The sequence below is a fragment of the Heterodontus francisci genome, chromosome 26, assembly GCF_036365525.1.
Source record: "Heterodontus francisci isolate sHetFra1 chromosome 26, sHetFra1.hap1, whole genome shotgun sequence".
In the NCBI taxonomy this organism is placed as follows: Eukaryota; Metazoa; Chordata; class Chondrichthyes; order Heterodontiformes; family Heterodontidae; genus Heterodontus; species Heterodontus francisci.
In genome coordinates, this window is record NC_090396.1 from 15637017 (window position 1) to 15662121 (window position 25105).

At 46.3% G+C, this 25105-nt stretch overlaps 1 protein-coding gene across 2 annotated transcripts in view; it reads right to left on the minus strand.

Moving 5' to 3' along the window:
- The window catches only part of si:ch211-250n8.1 (uncharacterized), a 95701-nt gene that overhangs the window by 24501 nt on the left and 46095 nt on the right, over positions 1 to 25105 (minus strand). For both annotated transcript variants that reach the window (XM_068058673.1, XM_068058674.1), the window contains 8 exons: positions 22244 to 22279; positions 18564 to 18616; positions 16439 to 16571; positions 9697 to 9893; positions 6555 to 6600; positions 5263 to 5328; positions 1955 to 2014; positions 632 to 714 (listed from right to left, as the gene is read on the minus strand). In XM_068058673.1, coding sequence (XP_067914774.1) covers positions 632 to 714; positions 1955 to 2014; positions 5263 to 5328; positions 6555 to 6600; positions 9697 to 9893; positions 16439 to 16571; positions 18564 to 18616; positions 22244 to 22279 — 674 coding nt within the window. The remainder of the gene's footprint in view (positions 1 to 631; positions 715 to 1954; positions 2015 to 5262; positions 5329 to 6554; positions 6601 to 9696; positions 9894 to 16438; positions 16572 to 18563; positions 18617 to 22243; positions 22280 to 25105) is intronic.

Sequence of the window (25105 nt, forward strand, 5' to 3'; positions counted from 1 at the left end):
CACTGCTGTCAATTCACTATCGCTGCCAGCATATTATATTATCTCTTTCTAGATTAATACAAATGAAGCTGAAGGGCAGGCATAGAGTTTGAACACATAGCTTTAATGGAGAGTTGTTGCTTTGGCTTTCACGTGCTAACTGACTGTGCAAGAGAACTGAAATACGTGATATTACATCACTTACTGTGATGACATACATATTAGCACAAACATATATTTAACATACTAACAAATAAAGTATCACAACTGAACCCACATGTAAGAGTGATTATCACTGAGCCACAGCTGCCTGCTGCCAGTGAAAGTGCCCAGGAATGGGGCAGGGACAGTGCAGTACTGAAGGGCAGCCTTCCCTACAACCCTTGTCCCAAATATAAACTGTGTGCTGCTTAGCCACAGCAGCCACATTACGGGGCAATGCCTAACTGGAGCTCTTAATGACCCGAGTGCACATCTTGTGCCCAGATTCCCAGCTCCCCTTCCACTTGGAGTGTGTGCTTCAGATAAAGTGCAAAACGCACACCTGATAATACAGGGAGCAGCTGCCCATCATTGGAGCAACTGTCCCAACACCAAAGTTCAAGGTCCAAGTCTACCTTAGCCACATGTTTGTGCAATATGCTCCACTTACGCCACACAGTAAGCAAAGAGTGTCCGTCTGTTCAACCGGTGTCCCACTGAAGAGATCTCAGGGTAGTGATGATGAAAGAGGACCTGAAAAAGTAACAAGATAAACATCAGGATTCCAGAGACTGCAGTGACAGCCTTGCTGGAATAAAACAAAGCAACAGTCAAATGCTGCTTGCGTTTATACTGCTGGTTTGGAGTGAAACCTGACATTAAATTCCTACAGCAGTTGGGACACAATTGGAACATGAACAATAGTGGGCTAGAATGGGGAAAGATCAGCAAGTGTACCCACTCCTGATCACTATCCATAGACTGATATGTGTGTGTGTATCTTATATCGTATACAGTGTAGAGAGAGCTTTACTCTACATTTAACTCACAGAACCATAGAAAATTTACAGCACAGAAGGAGGCCATTTAGCTCATCGTGTCCATGCCAGCTGAAAGAACTAGCCGCCCAATCTAATCCCACTTTCCAGGACCTGGTCCATAGCCTTGCCGGTTACAGCACTTCAGGGGCATGTCCAGGTACCTTTTAAAAGAATTGAGGGTTTTTGCCTCCACCACCATCCCTGGCAGTGAATTCCAGACACCCACCACCCTCTGGGTGAAAAAGATTTTCATGTCCCCTCTAATCCTTCTACCAATCAGCTTTAATCTGTTCCCCCAGTCATTGACCTCTCCGCTAGGGGAAACAGGTCCTTCCTGTCTACTTTATCTAGTCCCCTCATAATTTTGTACACCTCTATTAAGTCACCCCTCAGCCTCCTCTGTTTGAAGGAAAACAGCCCTAGCTGATCCAATCTTTCCTCATAGCTGCAACTTTCAAGCCCTGGCAATATTCCTGTAAATCTCCTCTGTACTCTCTCCAGAGCAACTTTGTCCTTCCTGTAATGTGGTGACCAGTACTGTACGCTGTGGCCTAACCAGTGTTTTATACAGTTCCAGCATTACATCCCTGCTTTTGTATTCTATACCTCGGCCAATAAAGGAAAGCATTCCATATGCCTTCTTCACCACTCTATCTACCTGTCCTGCCACCTTCAGGGATCTGTGGACATGCACTCCAAGGTCTCTCACTTCTTCTACCCCTCTCAATATCCTCCTGTTTATTGCATATTCGCTGTACCTCATCTGGAATGTTAAATGGGACACTGCAGAGGAAGGTTTTCTCTATATCTAACCCGTGTTGTACCTGCCCTGGGAGTGTTTGATGCTCATCGTAATAACGGCCCTCACTCTAATTATGTGCACATAATTAACACTTCATTTTAAACAATCACGGTTTTTTGACTTATCTATGCTGAAACAGAGCAGCAGTTACCTGTGTCGAGTTGTTTTTTATACAGATCACTTCTGTTTCCTTTACATCGAATAACACCTCCTAACAGAGACAAACATGGTGGACAAAGTTAAAAGTAATCACCATTAACGCAACCATGTTACAAGATGCTGCTGTCTATTCAGAAGTTTCTATCATTTCCCAGATTTCTTTAGAGGGAAATGAAAGTCGATAGAGACTAATTCTTATTCAAAGGATTCTTCCATTGTCTTCTACAAGAATGTTATACTGTTGCAGCTACTTAGAGTGCACTTATCTGTGTAGACAAGTCTTACTCAAGGTGCCTAAAGGCAGCTGTAACCATACTATTTTGATCAGACAGACTTTTGATATAATAAGTGATAAGCAGATGCTGTCCAATCAACCTGCAGAGTATGGCTGTCTGTACTGAAGAGTTGACAAAGATCAAGTTAGGTTGGTTTGGGTGGAGTTGAATGAGTCGAGTTGAGTTGCAGCAGGCGAGGTTGGTTTGGTTTGGGACAGGTTGAATTGGGTTGGGCTAGGGTATGCTGGACAGTCAGGTGGTAGGAGGTTCCAACCGGGTTGTTGAGTATGGCTGGGGAGGCCTGGAGAAGCTTTTTTGCACATAAGGTACCTACCATGCTAACACGTGTGTATATTTGTCATCCTGTTCGGATAAATTAACAAAACTTGTACACGTTTAACACATCTGGTCTGGACACTTCATTGAATTGACCTGGTGTCTGCTTTTTTAAAATCTAAGGTCAGCATTTGGCAAGCACATTTATTGCCCTTCCCAGCTGCCCTGAAAAGGTGATGGTAGACCAATCTTCTGCTGAGGGTGCTCCCAGGGTGGCATTAGGGAAAGAATTCCAGGACATTGACCCAGCAACAATAAAGGGACATTGATATATGTCCAAATCAGGGTGGTGTCTGACTTGGAGGTGATGGTATTCCAATGACCGATTATGAAGACTGCTTCGTCTGGGATGGTGTTGAGTCTCTTGCGTGTTGTTCTGGCTACACCTATCTATGCGAGTGGTGAGTTTTCCATCATGCTCCTGATTTGAGTCTTGTTGATTGTAGAGAAGCTTTCAGGGATCAGAGGACAATCTCATGCCTCTGTCCTGCTCTTGTAGTCATGTGCAGATCTGCTTGGTGCAATTAAGCTTTTAGTCAATGGTGAGCCCAGGAACCTGATGGTGGGAGACTTGGTGATGGTGGTACCACTGAGCATCAGCAGGAGATAGTTGGTCTTTCTCTTCTTCAAGATGGTCATTACCTGACACTAATGTGACATCAGTGTTGTCAGAGTCCCTGCAGTCATCCTACCAAGCTTCACCCCACTTAAACTCCAACCTGTTGAAAAATTCAGCTATCCCATCTTCCTGTTGATCCCCATAGGTTTCGCAACTTGCAACACCTTGTCTTCAAGATTCTTGTCCTCATTTACAATTCCCTTCATGGCATTGCCCGACCCTAGCTCTGCAACCATTACCCGACACACCAGCTTGCACCCCTACTGACTCTGGCCTACTGCGCATCACCATCCCTCCAATCCACTATCAGAAGCAGAGCCATTTCAGCCCTCTGCTACATCTTATATATCTCTCTACTTTCAAAGGTCTCCTCCAAATCCACATCAGTCCCACCTTCAGTCATCTTCCCAACTCAGCTCACTGTCCTTTGCACCCCCAACTACCCCTCCAATTCCTCCTCCGCCTTTTTCCTGCTGTGAAGCAGCTTGGGCCGTTTTAAAAACAATGCATTCACAGGATATGGGTGTTGCTGGCAAGGCCACCATTTATTGCCCATCCGTAGTGGTGAGCCACCTTCTTGAACTGCTGCAGTCCAAATGGTGCAGGTATATCCACAGTGCTGTCAGGGAGGGAGCTCCAGTATTTTGACCCAGCGACAATGAAGGAATGGTGATATATTTCCTAGTCAGAATTGTGTGCGACCTGGTAGTGTAAGAAATGGGCCTTTAATAAATGATACTACTCAAAATAGTATAGAATTCTTATGGAATATGTAAGTATAGTAGGAGGCCACCCAAAAAAAGCTGTTTCCTCTCTCTGTCTGGAAAATCACAAACAATCCCAAGCAGTCAGGGACCCAAGAAAGAGACCAGCACCACAAAAACAGACTCTACATACATTCCTGAGTTGAAATAGGGAGTCTTCTAGCACCTTGCTTGCCGGGCTCTGTGGCCGGGTGGGGCCGGGCGGGCGGGGTGGGGGGGGAGGGGGGTGCAGGGAAGGAGGGCCAGAATACAGGTTCGGCAGCGACCCGCCACGGACGCCGATGCCAGGGGGGCCCAGCTCAATCCTCCAGGCAGCAGTGAGGCTCCGTGGCAGCTCCCTTGCCGCTGGGTGACAGGAACCAAATCTAAATATTTAAGTGAATGAATTGACTAAATTTAAATGAAATTACCTGAAATCTTCCAGGTCTGCCGTGATCGTCGGTGCAATGGCCATCACTCCTGTGCCTTCAATACCTCGTCCGGGGAAAGCCAGCATGACACTGGTGGGTAGTGGGGAGCAGGCAAGATTCTCAGTATGGTGGGAGGGGTGGGGTCAAATAAATACAATGGGTATAAGGTATGGTGGGAAGGGGTGAACTTTAAAAACTTTGTGCAGTCAGGGGTGGGGGGAAGAAGGTCAGCTTTAAAAGGTAAGTGTTGGGTGGGAAAGGGGTGTTAGAAATTTATTTGATAAATTTTAGGGAGGGGGGGGGGGGGGGGGGTGCATCTTTAAAAATTTAAATATGCCGGCAGGGTTGGCTGCCCTTTAAAAATGGCACCAGTGCCTGCGCAGAAACAGCTGACGCCATTTCCAGTGACGGACTGCCCACCCCCTCCACATGCCTGACTGAGGGACCTGGCATCAGGAAAGTGTGGGGGGAGTGGGGGGCAGGGGACCGCTGACAGCCACCCCCCTGCCCTTGCTGCCAACCCCCCTACACCCCCATCTCCCCCATGTTGCCCACCCCATGGAAACCCACCCGGTGAGACTTACATGTGGTCTGGGTCCTGGGCCTCGGGTGGGTGCTCCACTGGCAGCAGCCACTGCCTCCGTGGTGGCACTGCTCAGTCAAAGAGCTGCCGGCCTCTGACTGGCTGGCAGCTCTCAGCAGCGGGACATCCGCTGCCAGGTCCTTGATCCCAGGGAAGGCCCACCGCAGTCCACTTATGTGCCTAATTGGCACTTGAAAAGGCAGGCCTTTCCCAGAGGAGGTGACGCAGGGCTTTTGCCAGTGGTTGAGACCCGTTGCCTGGATAAAATCCCGGCCTTTGTATCTTGGAAGCATTAATCCATGTGTAATCTCACCTGTGGTGGCAGGTTTTGCTGCAGGACCTTCTCGATACCCTCATCCAGCACTTCCTTTCCACCATACTATAAAAACAAATTAGAGTCAGTCTGTTATTTCTGCAGCCTGACTTTCAGCCCTCGTGTTTTAGACAGAAAAACTGTATTTGCAGTGAATATACCCCCAACCCATATAGCACTGGCATAGCTTACAATAACAACAAAGATCAGTTAAGGTGACGTTAGACTCGTACTGTTAGACCTCAGAGCCTACTAGACTGTACAGTAATTCACAATCACTACGAAAGTGGGTTACACCATTAATCAAGCAATATTTAATGTACAGTAATATGCTTAGCCCTCACAGTACTTAATGTACATACAGTAATACTGAGGCCATGTGGGCTTAATTTCCTGTGTGCCCTATTTTAGCAAACAGCTTAATGCTTTGTGTTAAATTGCTGCCTGTGCTATTGTACCAGTCACCAACTCATTAAAAAAAACCCACAAATAATAGACACAAACCAGCTAAACAAATCATACACAAAGGAAACACAGGTGGCACAGTGGCGCAGTGGTTAGCACCGCAGCCTCACAGCTCCAGGGACCTCGGTTCGATTCTGGGTACTGTCTGTGTGGAGTTTGCAAGTTCTCCCTGTGACTGCGTGGGTTTTCGCCGGGTGCTCCGGTTTCCTCCCACAGCCAAAGACTTGCAGGTTGATAGGTAAATTGGCCATTGTAAATTGCCCCTAGTGTAGGTAGGTGGTAGGGAATATGGGATTACTGCAGGGTTAGTATAAACGGGTGGTTGTTGGTCGGCACAGACCCGGTGGGCCGAAGGGCCTGTTTCAGTGCTGTATCTCTAAATAAAAAAAGAAAAAAAAGAGAAGCCCTGGCAGTAGGTTATAAACAGGTTACAACAACCCACGCAGCACTTACTGGCATTATGATACTGTTAACCCTTTCTCTACAGATTATGGATTGCAGCAAGCTACATTTTGTGAAATATTTTTGGCAAACACTATGTATCTGGTTTGCTGCCATGAGCCTCTTCTTCCTGCTGATGCTACTGACCGAATGAAGAGCAGGGTTTACGATGCACTGTAGCAACGCAGCTGCGATTTGTTAAAAGACAATCTATTCCTTTGGTTCTTCAAATTCAAGCTGAAAACTCTCAACATTTTGCTAAATTTGTATATCAAAGAAAATAAACAAAAGGAGGTTTGAGCATACATTCCCTGTCCTTTACTCAGCACTATGACCTTAACTTTACCAGTGTGGAGCCTGGAAAATTCATGGCTAACTGTGTTTACCATTCCAATGTTCACCTTGCCCATGTATCGGAGTGAATACAGCAACCTGCAGGAGAAGAAAGATCCTCAGCATTGTACCCTCAAAACTTCAGCATTAAACTGTGCTTATCACAAATCCCATGTTTAAAGCACTGCTTCTGTATCAGATGATTACTGAAATCTCTTTGAGGGCCCATTATTCAGAAGAAAAACTAACAGACAAAGTCAAACTAGCAAACACAGAACTGTGCTTCTTGCTGATTAAATAGATTTGTTTTACAATTACACTCAGGCTAGCACTCACCCTAATTACTCACCCTAAGCACTCAGCAAAAGTATATTCCAGTGAAAAGGAAGGACTGGAAGAAAAGGGGTAATCTGCCATGGGTGTCTAAGGAAATAAGGGAGGCTATCAAATTGAAAGAGAAGGCATACAAAGTGGCCAAAAGCAGCATGAAACTAGAAGATTGGGAAAACTTTAAAGGTCAACAGAAAGCTACAAAAAGAGCTATAAAGAATAGTAAGATGGAACATGAGAAAAAACTAGCACAGAATATAAAGACAGATAGCAAAAGTTTCTATAAATATATAAAACGAAAAAGAGTGGCCAAAGTAAACGTTGGTCCTTTAGAGGATGAGAAGGGGAATTTATTTATGGGATATGATGAAATGGCCGAGGCATTGAACAGGTATTTTGTATCGGTCTTCTCAGTGGAGGACATTAATAACATGCCAGTAATTGACAAAGAGACGAACGTAGGTGAGGACCTGGGAACAATCATTATTACGGAAGAGGTAGTGTTGGGCAAGCTAATGGAGCTAAGGATTGATAAGTCTCCTGGCCCTGATGGAATGCATCCCAGGGTACTAAAAGAGATGGCGGGAGAAATAGCAGGTGCACTGATGGTAATTTTCCAAAATTCGCTGGACTCTGGGGTAGTCCCAGTTGATTGGAAAACAGCAGATGTGACGCCACTGTTTAAAAAGGGAGGTAGACAAAAGATGGGGAATTATAGACCGATTAGCTTAACCTCTGTAGTGGGGAAGATGCTTGAGTCTATTATCAAGGAAGAAATAGCAGGGCATCTCGATAGAAATTGTCCCGTTGGGCAGACACAGCATGGGTTCATGAAGGGCAGGTCATGCTTGACAAATCTTTTGGAATTCTATGATGACATTACGAGCAAGGTGGACAGTGGGGACCCAGTGGATGTGGTGTACCTAGATTTCCAAAAGGCCTTCGACAAGGTGCCGCACAAGAGGCTGCTGCATAAGATAAGGATGCATGGCATCAGGGGTAAAGTATTAGCATGGATAGAGGATTGGTTGACGAACAGGAAGCAGAGAGTGGGGATAAAGGAGTGCTATTCTGGTTGGCAGTCACTAGTGGTGTGCCTCAGGGGTCGGTGTTGGGACCGCAACTATTTACAATTTATATAGATGATTTGGAGTTGGGGACCACGTGTAGGGTGTCAAAGTTTGCAGATGACACTAAGATGAGTGGCAGAGCAAAGTGTGCAGATGACTGTGAAACTTTGCAGAGGAACATAGATACATTGAGTGAGTGGGCAAAGGTCTGGCAGATGGAATACAATGTTAATAAATGTGAAGTCATTCATTTCGGTAGGAGTAACAGGAAAAAGGATTATTACTTGAATGGTAAAAAGTTGCAGCATGCTGCTATGCAGAGGGACCTAGGTGTCCTTGTGCATGAATCGCAGAAGGTTGGTCTGCAGGTACAGCAAGTAATTAGGAAGGCAAATGGAATTTTGTCCTTCATTGCTAAAGGGATTGAGTTTAAAAGCAGAGAGGTTATGTTGCAGCTGTATAAGGTACTGGTGAGGCCGCACCTGGAGTACTGTGTGCAGTTTTGGTCTCCTTACTTGAGAAAGGATATACTGGCACTGGAGAGGGTGTAGAGGAGGTTCACTAGGTTGATTCTGGAGTTGAGGGGGTTGGCTTATGAGGAGAGACTGAGTAGATTGGGATTATATTCATTGGAGTTCAGAAGAATGAGGGGGGATCTTATAGAAACATATAAAATCATTAAGGGAATAGATAAGATACAAGTAGAGAGGATGTTTCCACTGGCAGGTGGAGCTAGAACAAGAGGGCATAGCCTCAAGATTAGAGGGAGCAGATTTAGGACTGAATTAAGAAGGAACTTCTTCACCCAGAGGGTTGTTAATCTATGAAATTCCTTGCCCAGTGAAGTAGTTGACGCTTCTTCAGTAAACGTCTTTAAAGCTAAGGTAGATATCTTTTTGAACAATAAAGGAATTAAGGGATACGGTGGGAGCGCGGGTAAGTGGATCTGAGTCCACGAAAAGATCAGCCATGATCTTATTGAATGGCGGAGCAGGCTTGAGGGGCTGGACGGCCTACTCCTGCTCCTAGTTCTTATGATCTTATGATTAATTATCAGGCACCCTATCCAATCACAATCCCTTGCCACCATACTAGGGGCAGTTTGGGATGGGTGGAGGTGGATGGTCTCAATCGTCAACAGGAGGCGGTAGTGTAGTGGTAATGTCACTGGTCTGTCACTCACTAGTAATCCTGAGCCCAGGCTAATGCTCTGGGGACAAGGGTTTGAATCCCACCACGGTGAAATGTGAAGTCAATTCATAAATCTGGAATTAAAAGCTAGTCTAATGGTGACCATGAAACCATTGTTGATTGTTGAAAAAACCCATCGGGTTCACTAATGTCCTTTAGGGAAGGAAATCTGCTGTCCTTACCTGGTCTGACCTACATGTGACTCCAGACCCACAGCAATGTGGCTGACTCTTAAATGCCTTCTGAAATGGCCTAACAAGCCACTCAGTTCAAGGGCAATTAGGGATGGGCAATAAATGCTGGAGGTGAAGATGGGGAGGGTGGAAATGACAATTTGCTGTTAAGCTAAGGAGCTGGGGTTATCCTTACCCTCCAGGATGACCCTGGAATAGTGGGAAGATGTGGTTTGGGGGGTGGGGGGGGGGGGGGGCGGGAGGAGCGGGTCAGTATTACTTTAGATAATCTTGGGGAGGGGGTTGGGGAGAAGTTAACCAGCCTAGCTGTACACCAGGTGTGCTGCAGCATACAGCCACAGAGATTAAAATTATAGCAGGGGTCAGGGGCATCAATGACAGAGGTAAGGCTACAGTCCCTAGTTTCTCACCTGTCATCCCGCACACCATCTTCGCTCATCACCTCATTTGATTTGTTATCATATCGGAGTTGGAAGTTGGGTATCTCTTTTTGCATCAGTTGGAGATGAGGCAGCATGGGTCTGTACACTGTCCCATCGTGCCACTTCCAGCGAATCATGCGGAAACTTAATGGTTTTCCTCGAAATTTCTGTAAAACTGTTTGAGCCTGGAGTCAATCACATTAAACAAATGTAAAATTCTACTGAGAGAAAATCAGGATTCTTTTTCCCCCTTTTCCAAATTTTCCTCAGAATTCCTTTCCTTAACATTCTGTTATTAATGGTCTCTTTTGCTCCACAGGCCATTGCAACTCTCTGGTAACTCTTCAAAGTTGACTATTCTTCACAAGTAAACCCGAACAGTGAGCACAGGAACAAGAGTCGGCCATTGAGCCCCTCGAGTCTGTTCCACCAATCAATTAGATCACTGTTGATTTGTACCCCAACTTTATTTTCCCGCATTTGCTCTATATCCCTTGATATGGTGGTGTCGAGGTATTGTCACTGGACTAGTAACCCAGAGACCCAGGGTATTGCTCTGGGGACATGGGTTCGAATCCCATCATGGCAGATGGTGGAATTTGAATTCAATTAAAAAGCTAGCCTAATGATGGCCATGAAACCATTGTCAATTGTTGTAAAAACCTATCTGATTCACTAATTTCCTTACCTGGTCTGGATTCCAGACCCACAGCAATATGGTTGACTCTTAAATGCCCTCTGAAATGGCCTAGCAAGACACTCAGTTGTATCTAAAATAAAAGCAAAATACTGCGGATGCTGGAAATCTGAAACAAAAACAAGAAATGCTGGAATCACTCAGCAGGTCTGGCAACATCTGTGGAAAGAGAAGCAGAGTTAACGTTTCGGGTCAGTGACCCTTCTGAAGATGATTCCAGCATTTCTTGTTTTTGACTCAGTTGTATCTAACCGTTATGTCGTTAATAAGGAATGAAACCGAACGGACCACCTGGCATCGACCTAGGCAACTGAAACAACAACGGCAAACCCAACCCTGTCGACCCTGCAAAGTCCTCCTTACTAACATCTGGGGTCTAGTCCCATCGACTAGTCAAGCAACAGTCTGACATAGTCATACTCGCCGAATGTACCTTACAATGTACCAGACACCACCATCACCACCCCCGGGTATGTCCTGTCCCATTGGCAGGACAGAACCAGCAGAGGTGGCGGCACATTGGTATACAGTCGGGACGGAGTTGCCCTAGGAGTCCTCAACATCGATTCCAGACCCCTTGAAGTCTCATGGCATCAGGTCAAACATAGGCAAGGAAACCTCCTGCACCCACTGCCCTCCCTCAGCTGATGAATCAGTACTCCTCCATGTTGAACAACATTTGGAGGAAGCACTGAGGGTGGCAAGGGTGCAGAATGAACTCTGGGCGGGGGACTTCAATGTCCATCACCAAGAGGGGCTCGGTAGCACCACTACTGATCGAACTGGCCAAGTCCTACAGAACATGGCTGCTGGACTGGGTCTGTGGCAGGTGGTGAGGGAACCAACAAGAGGGAAAAATATACTTGACCTCGCCCTCACCAATCTGCCTGCCGCAGATGCATCTGTCCATGACAATATTGGTAGGACTGACCACCGCACAGTCCTTGTGGAAACAAAGCCCTGGCTTCACATTGAGGATACTGTTACGACCAGGTGAGAAATGTGAGAAGTGCGTCCAGGGGTCTTTTGCAGTCTTTACCTGGTCTTTTTGTAACAGGGTTTTACTTTTTTAAACACACTGTGTTTTGAGTTCCCCCTTTTTGTGAATCCTTGTTCACAACTTCCCAATTATAAGGCAAAGAAACCAACACAGCAGGTTTTCTCAGGTTTAAAAGAGAAAGATGAAATTTATTAAACATTAAGCTGAAACTCTAATACGGTTCAGGCCGACGGATATACAACGCGCCCACACTAGTATGCACACATGGTACAGACATACAGATAAGATCAGAAAAGATAAAGTGGAACAGTTTGAGGCAATATCTTGTTACTGTCCTTCGAGCTCACGGTATAGTCCTTTTGTAGGTAATTCTTGCGTTTCGTTGGGGCCCAGTATTCTACCTAAACTTTGTTCACGTAAGAGACTTTTCTTTCTTTGAGGTTCTCATGTCTTCAATGCTTTCCGAAGAAGGTGTGAGTGAGATGAGAGCAGACAGGAGAGAGATGTTCTCAAACCAGGAGCTTTCTGATTTCACTGTTTTCTCCAATTTAAAACTCTCAGTTCAAACCTCCGCAACAGCCAGTTAGTCATGTGACTAAAATTGGTCTGACCACTTCTTCTGTGTATTGGGGAAGCAACGACTGGGTCTCCCTTGTTGCAACCCTGTCTGTTACTATGCAAATGTCTTTCCAGTCAGGGACTTGCAATTTTCAGTTTTAATGTTCATGTGGCGAAATAAAGTGTGCCTCAGTCTTGGCAGGTGGGGGGCTTGCCTGACACCTCCACACCCAGGGGAATGAAATGTGATTTGAAGAAAAATGGCGCATTCCATTACAGGGTTTGAGAGAAATAGAAGATACTGAAAGGAAAATCATGCATTTCTCTCATTCATTCACCAATCATAAAGCTTATTAAAAATGGTCTGTTCTGGATGCCAGGGCTGCTTTAATTTCTCTCTTTTTCTCAGGATAGTTAGTACTGGGTAGGTCTATCCTGAACTCGGAGTCATGCAAAGACTTTTGGCTTCAGGGGATGGGTGGTTCCCTTTTCCTCTGACTGTGGGGGAGGAGTCTTTGTTACTCTTCCCTATGTTCTCTGAGACACTCCAACCTGCAGGTATTTGTGCCAAGTTAACTGCACTCTCCTGTGACATTTTGACCAGGAGAGGCATCACCCTCATGGTTTCTCTGCCCCCTAGAGGTCTCTCTTTGTCTCTGCAGGTTCCTCTAAATGCTGTTGCTCTGGTGGGGTGCTTCCAGAGTCTGCAGTTACATAGGAGGATGTGGGGTCTAACATTTCACATTTTTTGGGGCTGGTTGACCGGACAGTAGGGGTTTTCATCTGGGATTCTTCCCGGAATTCTTTTAAACAGCCCTCTTGCTCACCTTTTCCCCTTCTCGTTCTAAGCTTTTGCCAGCCGTGTGCCTGCCTGTCCCCTTTTGTTCTCGGCAGGGGACCCTCACAGGTCACCAGCCCTCTGCTGGAGGGTCCTTCTAACGCTGGTACAGGACTTAGGGGTGCAGATTTCACCTGTAGGTTGAGGTTTCCCCTCAACATGGCACATGTGCAACTCCTGCAGTACTCCACCACATCTTTGTGGAGTCTTGGCAGGTGGGAGGCTTGCCTGACAATACCCTCCATCGTATTGTGTGGAACTACCACCGTGCTAAATGGGATAGATTTCGCACAGATCTAGTAATGCAAAACTTAGGATCCATGAGGTGCTGTGGGCCATCAGCAGCAGCAGAACTGTATTCAACCACAATCTGTGACCTCATGTCCTGGCATATCCCCCTCTCTACCATTACCATCAAGCCAGGGAACCAACCCTGGTTCAATGAAGAGTGCAGGAGCAGCACCAGGCATACCTCAAAATGAGGTGTCAACCTGGTGAAGCTACAACACAGGACTATCTGCATGTCAAACAGCATAAGCAGCATGCAATAGACAGAGCTAAGCGATGCCATAACCAACGGATCAGATCTAAGCTCTGCAGTCCTGCCACATCCAGTCGTGAATGGTGGTGGACAATTAAACAACGAACTGGAGGAGGTGGCTCCACAAATATCCCCATTCTCAATGATGGGGGAGCCCAGCACATCAGTGCAAAAGATAAGGCTGAAGTCTTTGCAACAATCTTCAGCCAGATGTGTCGAGTGGATGATCCATCTCGGCCTCCTCCTGATGTCCCCAGCATCACAGATGCCAGTCTTCAGTCAATTCAATTCACTCCACATGATATCAAGGAACGACTGAAGGCACTGGATACTGCAAAGGCTATGGGCCCGGTCAACATTCCGGCAATAGTACTGAAGACTTGTGCTCCAGAACTTGCCGTCCCCCTAGCCAAGCTGTTCCAGTACAGCTACAACACTGGCATCTACCCGGCAATGTGGAAAATTGCCCAGGTATGTCCTGTACACAAAAAACAGGTCATGTCCAACCTGGCCAATTACCGTTCCATCAGTCTACTCTCAATCATCAGTAAAGTGATGGAAGGTGTCGTCGACAGTGCTATCAAGCAGCACTTGCTTAGCAATAACCTGCTCATTGATACCCAGTTTGGGTTCCACCAGGGCCACTCAGCTACTGACCTCAAACATGGACAAAAGAACTGAACTCAAAAGGTGAGGTGAGAGTGACTGCCCTCGACATCAAGGCAGCATTTGACCGATTATTGCATCAAGGACCCACGCAAAACTGCAGTCAATGGGAATCAGGGGGAAAACTCTCCGCTTCTTGGAATCGTACCTCGCGCAAAGTCGATGGTTGTGGTTGTTGGAGATCAATCATCGCAGATCCAGGACATCACTGCAGGAGTTCCTCAGGGTAGTGTCCTAGGCCCAACCATCTTCAGCTGCTTCACCAATGACCTTCCTTCAATTATAAGTTCAGAAATGGGGATGTTTGCTGATAATTGCACAATGTTCAGCACCATTTGCGACACCTCAGATACACCCCAGCAGTCCGTGTAGAAATGCAGCAAGACCTGGACAATATCCAGTCTTGGGATAAGTGGCAAGTAACAATTGCGCCACACACAAGTGCCAGGCAATGACCATCTCCAACAAGAGAGAATCTAACCATCTCCCCCTTGACATTCAATGGCATTATAATCACTGAATCCACCACCATCAACATCCTGGGGGGTTACCATTGACTGAACTGGAGTAGCCATATAAATACCATGGCTACAACAGCAGGACAGAGGCTAGGAATCCTACGGTGAGTAACTTAGCACCTGACTCCCCAAAGCCTGTCCACTATCTACAAGGCACAAGTCAGGAGTGTGATGGAATACTTTACACTTGCCTGGAAGGGTGCAGCTCCAACAACACTCAAGAAGCTCGAATCCATCCAGGACAAAGCAAACTGCTTGATTGGCACCCCATCCACAAACATTTACTCCCTCCACCACCGACGCACAGCGGCAGTAGTGTGTGCCATTTACAAGATGCACTGCAACAACTCACCAAGGCTCCTTCAACAGCACCTTCCAAATCCACGATCTCTACCACTTAGAAGGACAAGGGCAGCAGATGCATGGGAAAACCACCACCTGCAAGTTCTCCTACCAAGTCACACACCATCCTGACTTGGAACTATATCACTGTTCCTTTACTGTCGCTGGGTCAAAATCCTGGAACCTCCTTCCTAACAGCACTGTGGGTGTACCTACCCCACGTGGACTGCAGCAATTCAAGCAGGCAGCTCTCCACCACCTTCTCAAGGGCAATTAGGGATGGGCAATAAATGCTGGTCTGGCCAGCGACGCCCACAGCGCACGAATGAATAATAACAACAACAAAAAAAATTGTCAATCTTCGTCTCGAAAGTCCAAACTGACCCCCAGCATCCACCACATGTTGAGGGAGAGAATTCCAGACTTCCACTGCACTGTGTGTGAGAAATTGCTCCCTGACTTCATCTTGAACAGTGTAGCTATAATTTTAAAATGTTTCCTTTTCCTTGATCAAGGCAATGGTTTATCTGTGTCTACTCGATCAAATCCTTTTCAGATTTTAAACACCATGATCAGATCACTTCTCAACTTCTGTCCTCAAGTGAATACAAGCCAACTTTATGCAACCTGTCCTGATAATTACTCCTCTAAGCCCAGCATCATTCCGGTGAATCAGTGCTGCACCCCCTCCAAGGCCAACATATTGTTCCTAAGGTCTAATGCATTGACCATGAGGGCATCATACCTGAACCGGACCCTCTCTCTCCTTACCAAAAGTCTATGGGGGTCACTCGCGATCAGAATCTTGACTGATTTTCCCCAGAGATACAGAGGTCCATTGCAATATCCTCCCTAACTCAAAACAAATCAGGAATCAAATCTGGGACCTTCCTGATCCGTATGGCTCAGTATGACACGTGCATTTACTAACAGAGCTGTAACGGGAGATGCGGCAGGGGGTGGTGGTCAGGACTGGTTGAAGGTTGGGGGCCTTGGAACAACTCTTGATGTTAAATGTGGCTTTTTATGATAGGTTAATAAATGGGACAGTAAATTGTAGATCAGCACTAGGATTGGGTGAGAAAAGTTAATCTGCAATTTTCATAACTGGTGATGTAACTCAGATATCACACCACACAGGACTGTGCATTAGTGCCCATGGCATCACAACTCCTGGGCATTAATAGCAGGACTGTCAGTGAACACACATCATGCTGTAATCACGTGTTAATTCCACGATGAATATTTCATCCAAGGCAGAAGAGAAAATAATGGATCTATCTCAATGGGTACAGAAACTGATGTTAGTAACCCAATGGATAAAGAAAATAATGGGAGTACTCAGTGGGGAGAGAACTAATGGGAGTACTCAATGAACTAGAGAAACTGATGAGTATCCTAGTGGATACGGAAATTGATGGGACTACTTCAAACAGTAGAAAAACTGAAGGGAGTTCTCAGTGGGTAGAGGAACTGATGGGAGCGAACTGTTGACACATGGGCCTGGACTCTAATCCCAGTTCAGTCAGTGGCTATGATACTACACCAGTAAAGGACGTATTCATTTTACCTCTCCACTTTGAGCATTTCTCAAGGAAATCCCATTAATTCCATCAATAATGTCTCCAGCCTGGACACATTCATCTGCTTCAGCTTGACTTCTTGCAATCACCTCCGTTACAAATATACGCCCGTCAGTATATCTGAAAGAAAAGACCAGCTGTCAGCAAGTCTATACAATTACTGTTTAACATCCCATCGCAGATGCCTTTGGAAAGATCCAGATCACAAAGCAGTTTATTTGCTTTAACCTGTACAGTCTCACAGACCAGAATCACCACTCCGCATCTTCCTGACTGGAACAGGAAAGCAAAACTGTGTGGGTGAACATTGGTGAGGGCAAACAGTCAAACAGCACTCTCTCTCTGAAGAATTACAAGAGAGAATATAAACCTAATGTGGCTGCACATCAAAATAAGTGATGTGCATTTCCTGTAACAGGACAACGGCTACCCTGATGTCGCCTAGCTTGGCTGTAGTTGTCAACTTTTGAATTGGGGAGTTTCTCTCAGATACTATCGGAGTAAATGTTTGCACTACTTTTTCAGCAGGGTGAGGAGGTGTTAGTCTTCAAAATGGAACATTCTTATCTGACGGCTTGCCCAAGATCCAGTACTAGTTGATCATAAATTTCCTCCAACTAAATATTGGGAAGACCAATGGCATTGCCTTCAGTTCCTGCCACAAACCCTGTTCACAGCCTTATCGTCATGTTGACCTTGACATGAGCTTCTGACCACACATCCATGCCATCACTAAGACTATTTCTTCCTCTGTAACAGCAGCTAACTTTGCCCCTGCCTCAGCTCTTCATCTGCTGAAACCCTCATCCATGCTTTTATGACCTCTAGACTTCACTATTCCAACGTATTCCTAGCCACATTCTACCCTCCATAAACTCTACCTAAAACTATGCTGTCCATGACCTAACTCACACCAAGTCCTGTTCATCCATCACCCATGTGCTCACTGACCTACAATGGCTCCCAGTTAAGCCACACCTCGATTTTAAAATGCTCATCCTTGTTTTTAAATCCCTCCCTGGCCTCATCTCTCCCTATATCTTTAACCCCTTCAGTCCTACAACCCTCCAAGATATCTGCGCTCTTCCAATATTGGCCTTTTGAACACCCGTGATTTGAATCACTCCATCTTTGGTGGCTGTGCCTTCAGCTGCCAAGGCCCCAAGCTCTGAATTCCCTGTCTAAACCTCTCTTCCTCTCTGTCCTCCTTTAAGACGTTCCTTTAAACTTGCGTCTTTGACCAAGCTTTTGGTCATCTACCCTAATATCTCCTTATGTGGCTTGGTGTCCAATTTTGTTTGATAATGCTTCCATGAAGCACCTTGGGATGTTTTACTACATTAAAGGAGCTATATAAATACCAGTTGTTGTTGGAAAAGGGAACACTGAACAGGCTGTGCATTTTTCTCTAGAAAAGAGAAGGCAGAGGAGTGACCTGATAGAGGTCTTTGAAATTATGAAGGAGTTCAATGGGGTATATGCAGAAAAGATGTTTCCACGAGGGGAGTCTAAAACTACAGGTCATCAATGTAAGATAGTCACTAACAAATCTAATAGGGAATTCAGGAGAAACGTTACCCAGATCATGGTTAGAATGTGGAACTTACTACCATACAGAGTGATTGAGGTGAATAGCAACGATGCATCTAAGGAAAAGTTAAATAATGACATGAGGATATGTTGAAAGAGTTGGATAAAGAGGAGTGGGAGGAGGCTTGTGTGGAGTATAAGTACTGCCACAGACCAGTTGGACTGAATGACCTGTTTCTGTGCTGTAAATTCTATCTAATTGTACATAATACAGAATCCCATATATTGGGTGAGGCTGGTTTATTGAGTACACAGGGTTATTTATACCAGGTAAAATGGACCCCAAACTCCCCATCCAGGCTCACCAGTTGTGTGAGATCCTAAAGACTGACAGAGCCCACAAAAAGTTACCCCACCAAAAAAATAGGCACCTGCAGGAGAAATGGGAGTGAGGGGAGCAAACATTGATATACTGACACACACTAACAGTATTCACATTGCAAGCAGTTCCCTGGAAAATATCTCAGCCAACTAATTCAAATTTGTTGCTATTGTTTCTAATGCGAGGCAGTTGGATCTTACCTGAGCACCATTCCCAGCTCCCGACAGGGGACTGTATCGTACACTTCACACACCTGTGTAAAAACAAGGCTGTGTTAGCCATCTCACTGTGGAAAGTAGGCAGTAGTGCAGAGCACACTCACTGCTCCCAGCCATGAGTCAGAAAAAGTTAGACGTGAAGAAGAAACTGATTAGAATATTTGAAACCAAGAAGGATGACACTTAAATAAAAGCAAGATACTGCAATGCTGGAAATCTGAAATAAAAACAGAATGTGCTGGAAATACTCAGCAGATCAGGCAGCATCTGTGGAGAGAGAAGCAGAGTTAACGTTTCAAGTTTGTGACCTGATGAAAGGGCACTACTAATATAAAAAGCATATCGAACAATCAAACTAAACGAAACAACATAAAGTTATAGGAAAGAAAACTATATAAAAACTTTAAAGGAAAAGGAAAAGGGAAGTTGGTCCAACAAACTTGTTCCAACCATATCCTATCCCTCAAGCCTTGATCTAATTGCCTCCTATACTGTTGAAAACGCACGAAAATAAGGTAGAGTTAAACACAGGAACGACAGAGAGAGAAGAAAACAGAAAATGCTGGAAATGCTCAGCAGGTCAGGCAGCATTTGTTAGGGAAAAATAGAGTTATGTTTCAGGTCTGTGCGACCTTTCATCAGAACTGGCAAAAGTTAGAAATGTAATAGGTTTTGAGCAAGTGAAAGGGTGGGTGGTGCGTGGAAAAGAAGAACAAAAGGGAAGGTCTGTGATAGGGTGGAGGGCAGGAGAGATTAAATGCCAAAAGGTTTCAGGGTACAACGCCAAGGAGAATTGTAATGGGACACGTCAAGAAACAAAATGTGCATCTGGATGAGGTGTAAATGGCAGGATAGCAGCTGTCTGAACACACAGAAAAGGGATTAAGAAACAGGAGAGACGGGCAAACAAAAACAAACCAACGAACAAAAACGAAAAAAGAAAAAAATGGGGACAGAGATTATGAGCCAAAATTATTGATGCTGCCACCACCTAAACACATTTTCCCCTCCCCCTTTCAGCATTCCGAAGGGACCATTCCCTCCACAACACCCTGGGTCCACTCCTCAGACGCTCCCAACATCTGCCCGCTTTCCTACGACACCTTTCCATGAAAGCACAGGAGATGCAACACCTGTCCTCTTACCTCTTCCCCTCTCACTGTTCTGGGCCCCACACACTCCTTCCAGGTGAAGCAGCGATTTACTTGCACTTTTTTCAATTAAGTATGCTCTCTACATTGGGGAGACTAAACACAAACTGGGTGACTGCTTTGCGGAACCTCTGTTCAGTTCACAAGTGCAACCTGAAGCTTCTTGTTGCTTGTCATTTCAATTGTCCACCTTACTCCCACTCTGACCTTTCTGTCCTTGGCCTGCTACAGTGTTCTAACGAAGCTCATCAAGTTCGAGGAAAATTCCTCATCTTTCGACTGGGCACTTTACGGCCTTCCAGACTCAACAGCGAGTTCAATAATTTTAGCTGATAACCTCTGATCCCATTTTTCTCTTTTTCTTTTTTTTCTGGTTTGTTCCCCTCTGTTTTTTTCTTAATCCCCTTCCTTTGTGTTCAGACAGCCGCTATTCTGCCATTTACACCTCATCCAGATATATCTTTTGTTCCATTATAAGCCCACCGACTCCCACGCTACCTCGACTCCACTTCTTCACACCCTGCCTCCTGTAAGGACGCCATCCCATTCTCCCAGCTTCTCTGTCTCCGACGCATCTGCTCTGGTGATGCTACCTTCCATGACAGCACTTCTGATGTGTCTTCCTTTTTCCTCAACCGAGGATTCCCCCCACTGTGGTTGACAGGGGCCTCAACTGTGTGTGGCCCATTTCCCGCACCTCTACCCTTACCCTCCCAGAACTGCGACAGGATTCCCCTTGTCCTCACTTTCCATCCCACCAGCCTCCAAATCCAAAGGATCATCCTCTGCCATCTCCAGCATGATGCCACTATCAAACGCATCTTCCCCTCCTTTCCACTGTCAACATTCCAAAGGGATCATTCCCTCCATGACACCCTGGTCCACTCCTCCATTACCCCCACCACCTCGTCCCATGGCACCTTCCCCTGCAATCTCAGGAGGTGTAATACCTGCCCATTTACCTCCTCTCTCCTCACTATCCCAGGCCCCAAACACTCCTTTCAGGTGAAGCAGCGACTTACTTGTACTTCTTTCAATGTAGTATACTGTATTTGCTGCTCACAATGTGGTCTCCTCTACATTGGGGAGACCAAACGCAGACTGGGTCACCGCTCTGTGGAACACCTCCGCTCAGTCCGCAAGCATGACCCCGAGCTTCCAGTTGCTTGCCATTTCAACACTGCCCCCCTGCTCTCGTGCTCACATCTCTGTCCTGGGATTGCTGCAGTGTTCCAGTGAACATCAATGCAAGCTCGAGGAACAGCATCTCATCTACCGATTCGGCACACTACAGACTGCCGGACTGAACATTGAGTTCAATAATTTCAGAGCATGACAGCCCCCCATTTTACTTTCGGCACAGTGGCGCAGTGGTTAGCACCGCAGCCTCACAGCTCCAGGGACCCGGGTTCGATTCCGGGTACTGCCTGTGTGGAGTTTGCAAGTTCTCCCTGTGTCTGCGTGGGTTTTCTCCGGGTGCTCCGGTTTCCTCCCACAAGCCAAAAAAAAGACTTGCAGGTTGATAGGTAAATTAGCCATTATAAATTGTCACTACTATAGGTAGGTGGTAGGGAAATATAGGGACAGGTGGGGATGTTTGGTAGGAATATGGGATTAGCGTAGGATTAGTATAAATGGGTGGTTGATGTTCGGCACAGACTCGGTGGGCCGAAGGGCCTGTTTCAGTGCTGTATCTCTAATCATAATCAGTTATTTTTTTCTTTTTCCTTTTTTTATATATATATTTTTGTTCTTATTTTATTTTATCTTAGCTTGTCCAGTTTGCTTACCCACTTTTTTTTTCATGTTTGTACTTGCGGCTGTTCAATTTTCAGTCCATTAACACCCTATCTGTACTAATGCTTTGTCTTTCAACACACCATTAACACATTGTTTGCCTTTGCTCCACGACCTTCTGGTCAGCTATTCTGTGATCTTGTCCTATCTACACCTCCTTGGTTATCTCTTCCCCCACCCCCACTTTACTTTCTTATAACCTTTTACATTTCTAATATTTGCGAGTTCTGAAGAAGGGTCACTGACCTGAAACGTTAACTCTGCTTCTCTCTCCACAGATGCTGCCAGACCTGCTGAATATTTCCAGCATTTTCTTGTTTTTATTGCAGATTTCCAGCATCCGCAGTATTTTGATTTTATTACGTCTTTTGTTTCTCTACTTGTCCCATTACCACTCCCCTTGGCTTTGGACCATGAATCCTTTTGTCATTAACCTCTCCTCCCCTCCTCCCTATGCACAGGCCCCTATTGTTCTTCCTAGACAAACACATGAAGGAGAAAAGAATATAAGAATGTGTTGATCGGGTTAGGAGGAGGCTCATGTAGAGCATAAACTCTAGCACAACTAGTTTGGCTGAATGACTTGTTTCTGTGCCATATATTCTGTGCAATTCTATGTAAATCATCTGTCATGCAGTAAATGACAGAAGCAAATAGCATATTGCTGCCACTCCCTCTAATTACATATCTAGGACAGAAAATACCAGTACTTACTGGAAGCAGCCAACTCTCATCCAGGAAACTACTGTTCTGAAAAATAACCCAAACAGAAACATCACTGCATCATTAATGCAGATACATGCACAGTAGCAAACATGCACTAGGCCCATACATAAAATGACTGTCAATATCGGTGCAGCTCTTAGTTTGCACCAAGTGGCACAAAGCCTGCAGTGTCACTCATACTGCCTGAAGTTGGAAATAGGGGGCACTTTTGAGGTTGGCACACATTATTGGAGTAGAATAGATTTACCTTGCATCTTTCCTGAGTCATACCTGATTTGGGAGTGCTTGAAACAAAAACAGAAAATGTTGGAAATACTCAGTAGCTCAGGCAGCTGTGTGACCCTATCAGATCTGAAATGTTAACTGTCTGTCTCTCCAGAGGTGCTGCCTGACCTGCTGAGTATTTCCAGGATTTTCTGTTTTTGTTTCAGATTTCCAGCATCCGCAGTATTTTGCTTTTGTGTTGATACTGACACTGGGTGGCTGAAATAGAAAGTATTCCAATCCCCAGCACTGACACTCCTCCACCTGATTAGAACAAAGTTCAAAGCAAATAACCTCCAACATTGTTGGCAATGAAGGTGTGAGGTCAAATTTCAGTGCAGCTTGTTGTGACTGTTTTTTGGTATTGGTGCTTGTTGCTGTCCCCCAAGGAACACAACTAAATTCATGGGGCTGGAATCATATAGCCGCTCACTCTTCAGGTTGTTGGAGATGGCTACTGACCCTCTCACTGACTCCAGTTTCTGCTACACATCACATTCATAGGAAAGCTAAAGCACGGATTAGATACAGAGTAAACTCCATCTACACTGTCTCCATCAAACACTCCCAGGACAGGTACAGCACGGGGGTTAGATACAGAGTAAAGCTCCCTCTACACTGTCCCATGAGGGGCTAAAGACTGTTTCTACGAATGGTCAGTTTGGAACATGCAAAGGGAATGCACTTGCTTTGGTCTGGAATGCAGACTGGAATCTGGATTTTAAAAAAAGAGGAAAAAAAATGGGTTAGATACAGGGTAAAGCTCCCTCTATACCAGGGCTGTCCAACCTATTCACGTTAGGGCCACATTCCAATTTTTTCTTACATAGGGGGCCAGTGAGACAATTTCGGTAAGATAAAGGCATTGAAGATTTATCTTACAATTAATCAAAACAACCACCAAGTTGGACACTGATTTAGTGAGATAACATTTTTTTTGTGTGCACAAGTAGTCACGTTTATCCAAACACTTGTAGCAATACGGAGTATGCCGGATAGATGTTCATTTGTCAGGAGTGATCTTGATCATTTTCTCTCCCTCTCTCCATCCCTCTGTCTCCCCCATCTGTGTTGATTCCCCCTCTCTCTTCCTCACTCACTGTGTACCCTTTCTCTGTCCCCCTTCCACCCTCTCTCCCTGCCACCCACTCTCTCTCCCCGCCACCCACTCTCTCTCTCTCTGCCCAACTCTCTCCCTCTCTCTCTCTCTCTGCCCCACACGCTCCCTCTCCCTCTCTCTCTCTCTGCCCCACACTCTCCCTCTCTCTCTCTCTGCCCCACACTCTCCCTCTCTCTCTCTCTGCCCCACACTCTCCCTCTCTCTCTCTCTGCCCCACACTCTCCCTCTCTCTCTCTCTGCCCCACACTCTCCCTCTCTCTCTCTCTGCCCCACACTCTCCCTCTCTCTCTCTCTGCCCCACACTCTCCCTCTCTCTCTCTCTGCCCCACACTCTCCCTCTCTCTCTCTCTGCCCCACACTCTCCCTCTCTCTCTCTCTGCCCCACACTCTCCCTCTCTCTCTCTGCCCCACACTCTCCCTCTCTCTCTCTCTGCCCCACACTCTCCCTCTCTCTCTCTCTCTGCCCCACACTCTCCCTCTCTCTCTCTCTGCCCCACACTCTCCCTCTCTCTCTCTCTGCCCCACACTCTCCCTCTCTCTCTCTCTGCCCCACACTCTCCCTCTCTCTCTCTCTGCCCCACACTCTCCCTCTCTCTCTCTCTGCCCCACACTCTCCCTCTCTCTCTCTCTGCCCCACACTCTCCCTCTCTCTCTCTCTGCCCCACACTCTCCCTCTCTCTCTCTCTGCCCCACACTCTCCCTCTCTCTCTCTCTGCCCCACACTCTCCCTCTCTCTCTCTCTGCCCCACACTCTCCCTCTCTCTCTCTCTGCCCCACACTCTCCCTCTCTCTCTCTCTGCCCCACACTCTCCCTCTCTCTCTCTCTGCCCCACACTCTCCCTCTCTCTCTCTCTGCCCCACACTCTCCCTCTCTCTCTCTCTGCCCCACACTCTCCCTCTCTCTCTCTCTCTGCCCCACACTCTCCCTCTCTCTCTCTCTGCCCCACACTCTCCCTCTCTCTCTCTCTGCCCCACACTCTCCCTCTCTCTCTCTCTCTCTCTCTGCCCCACACTCTCCCTCTCTCTCTCTCTGCCCCACACACTCTCTCTCTCTCTCTGCCCCACACTCTCCCTCTCTCTCTCTCTCTGCCCCACACACTCTCTCTCTCTCTCTCTCTCTGCCCCACACACTCTCTCTCTCTCTCTCTCTCTGCCCCACACTCTCTCTCTCTCTCTCTCTGCCCCACACTCTCTCTCTCTCTCTCTCTGCCCCACACTCTCTCTCTCTCTCTCTGCCCCACACTCTCTCTCTCTCTCTCTCTCTCTCTCTCTGCCCCACACTCTCTCTCTCTCTCTCTCTGCCCCACACTCTCTCTCTCTCTCTGCCCACACTCTCTCTCTGCCCCACACTCTCTCTCTCTCTCTGCCCCACACTCTCTCTCTCTCTCTCTCTCTGCCCCACACGTCTCTCTCTCTCTCTCTCTCTCTGCCCCACACTCTCTCTCTCTCTCTCTCTCTCTGCCCCA